Below are 782 nucleotides of genomic sequence, written 5' to 3' on the forward strand. Positions count from 1 at the left end.
TTCCCTACAGGTTACACATGCAAACAGTTAACTTCTAACATGGCTATGTCATTTTCAAATCAATTCTTTAAATTCAAAATGCTCACAAAGCTACAAAATCCTTTTCTGCTGTGCATAATAACAAAGATTTCCTTTATCTCTTCCCAAAACCACATCCATTTATTATTTATGAGAAGGGTTCTGCCACATGCTTCAATAAGACATAATACTGTAATAAAAAAAATTCTTACATACCAACTGTAATGCCAATGTTGGAATCTCTAGTGAGATATTCAAGCACAGGGCCAGAAACATAGCCAGATCCGAGCAATAAAACTCTCTTCTCACCACTCATCTTCAGTGACTGAGCTTGTTCCCTAGAAGGTGTTACAGGCAAAATTAAAAATTACACAGAAGGAAACTGTAATCTGCCCAGGTTAACAGAAGAAGTATGTTTCAGTAAGTCTACAAACCACGAGCTCTATTCAGACCAAGAGTCAAGTTCCTAGCTCCCCAATCCAGGACTATCTAGTGCTGCTCCCATTCTTCTGCTGCATAACTTCTAGTTCCATTCCTCTAACATAAACATGATCAAATCCATCAACATTCCCACTGCTTCTCTGATTTCTTCTAGCTGTTCATCAAAACTTTGCTCAGTTGCATTTTTCCCAATGGCCAAATTACTGTAACCTGATAACCTGACGGCCACCAACATCATGCTGGGCTGTCAGAAAGGGATTCCAGGCTCTGCCTTGCTCCCTTTACATCACAGTAACTGTTAAAGGACACAAAATCATGCTGGT

The 782-nt window shown here is 39.3% G+C and overlaps 1 protein-coding gene across 2 annotated transcripts in view; it reads right to left on the minus strand.

Moving 5' to 3' along the window:
- AASS (aminoadipate-semialdehyde synthase) overlaps positions 1-782 on the minus strand; it is a 26,223-nt gene that overhangs the window by 14,881 nt on the left and 10,560 nt on the right. For both annotated transcript variants that reach the window (XR_004081708.1, XM_005420907.3), the window contains exon 13: positions 235-356. Coding sequence is in view for 1 of the 2 variants with exons in the window: in XM_005420907.3 (XP_005420964.3) it covers positions 235-356 (122 nt within the window). In the remaining variant the exon portion in view is untranslated. The remainder of the gene's footprint in view (positions 1-234; positions 357-782) is intronic.

This window comes from Geospiza fortis, unplaced genomic scaffold (genome assembly GCF_000277835.1).
Source record: "Geospiza fortis unplaced genomic scaffold, GeoFor_1.0 scaffold195, whole genome shotgun sequence".
Taxonomy (NCBI): domain Eukaryota; kingdom Metazoa; phylum Chordata; class Aves; order Passeriformes; family Thraupidae; genus Geospiza; species Geospiza fortis.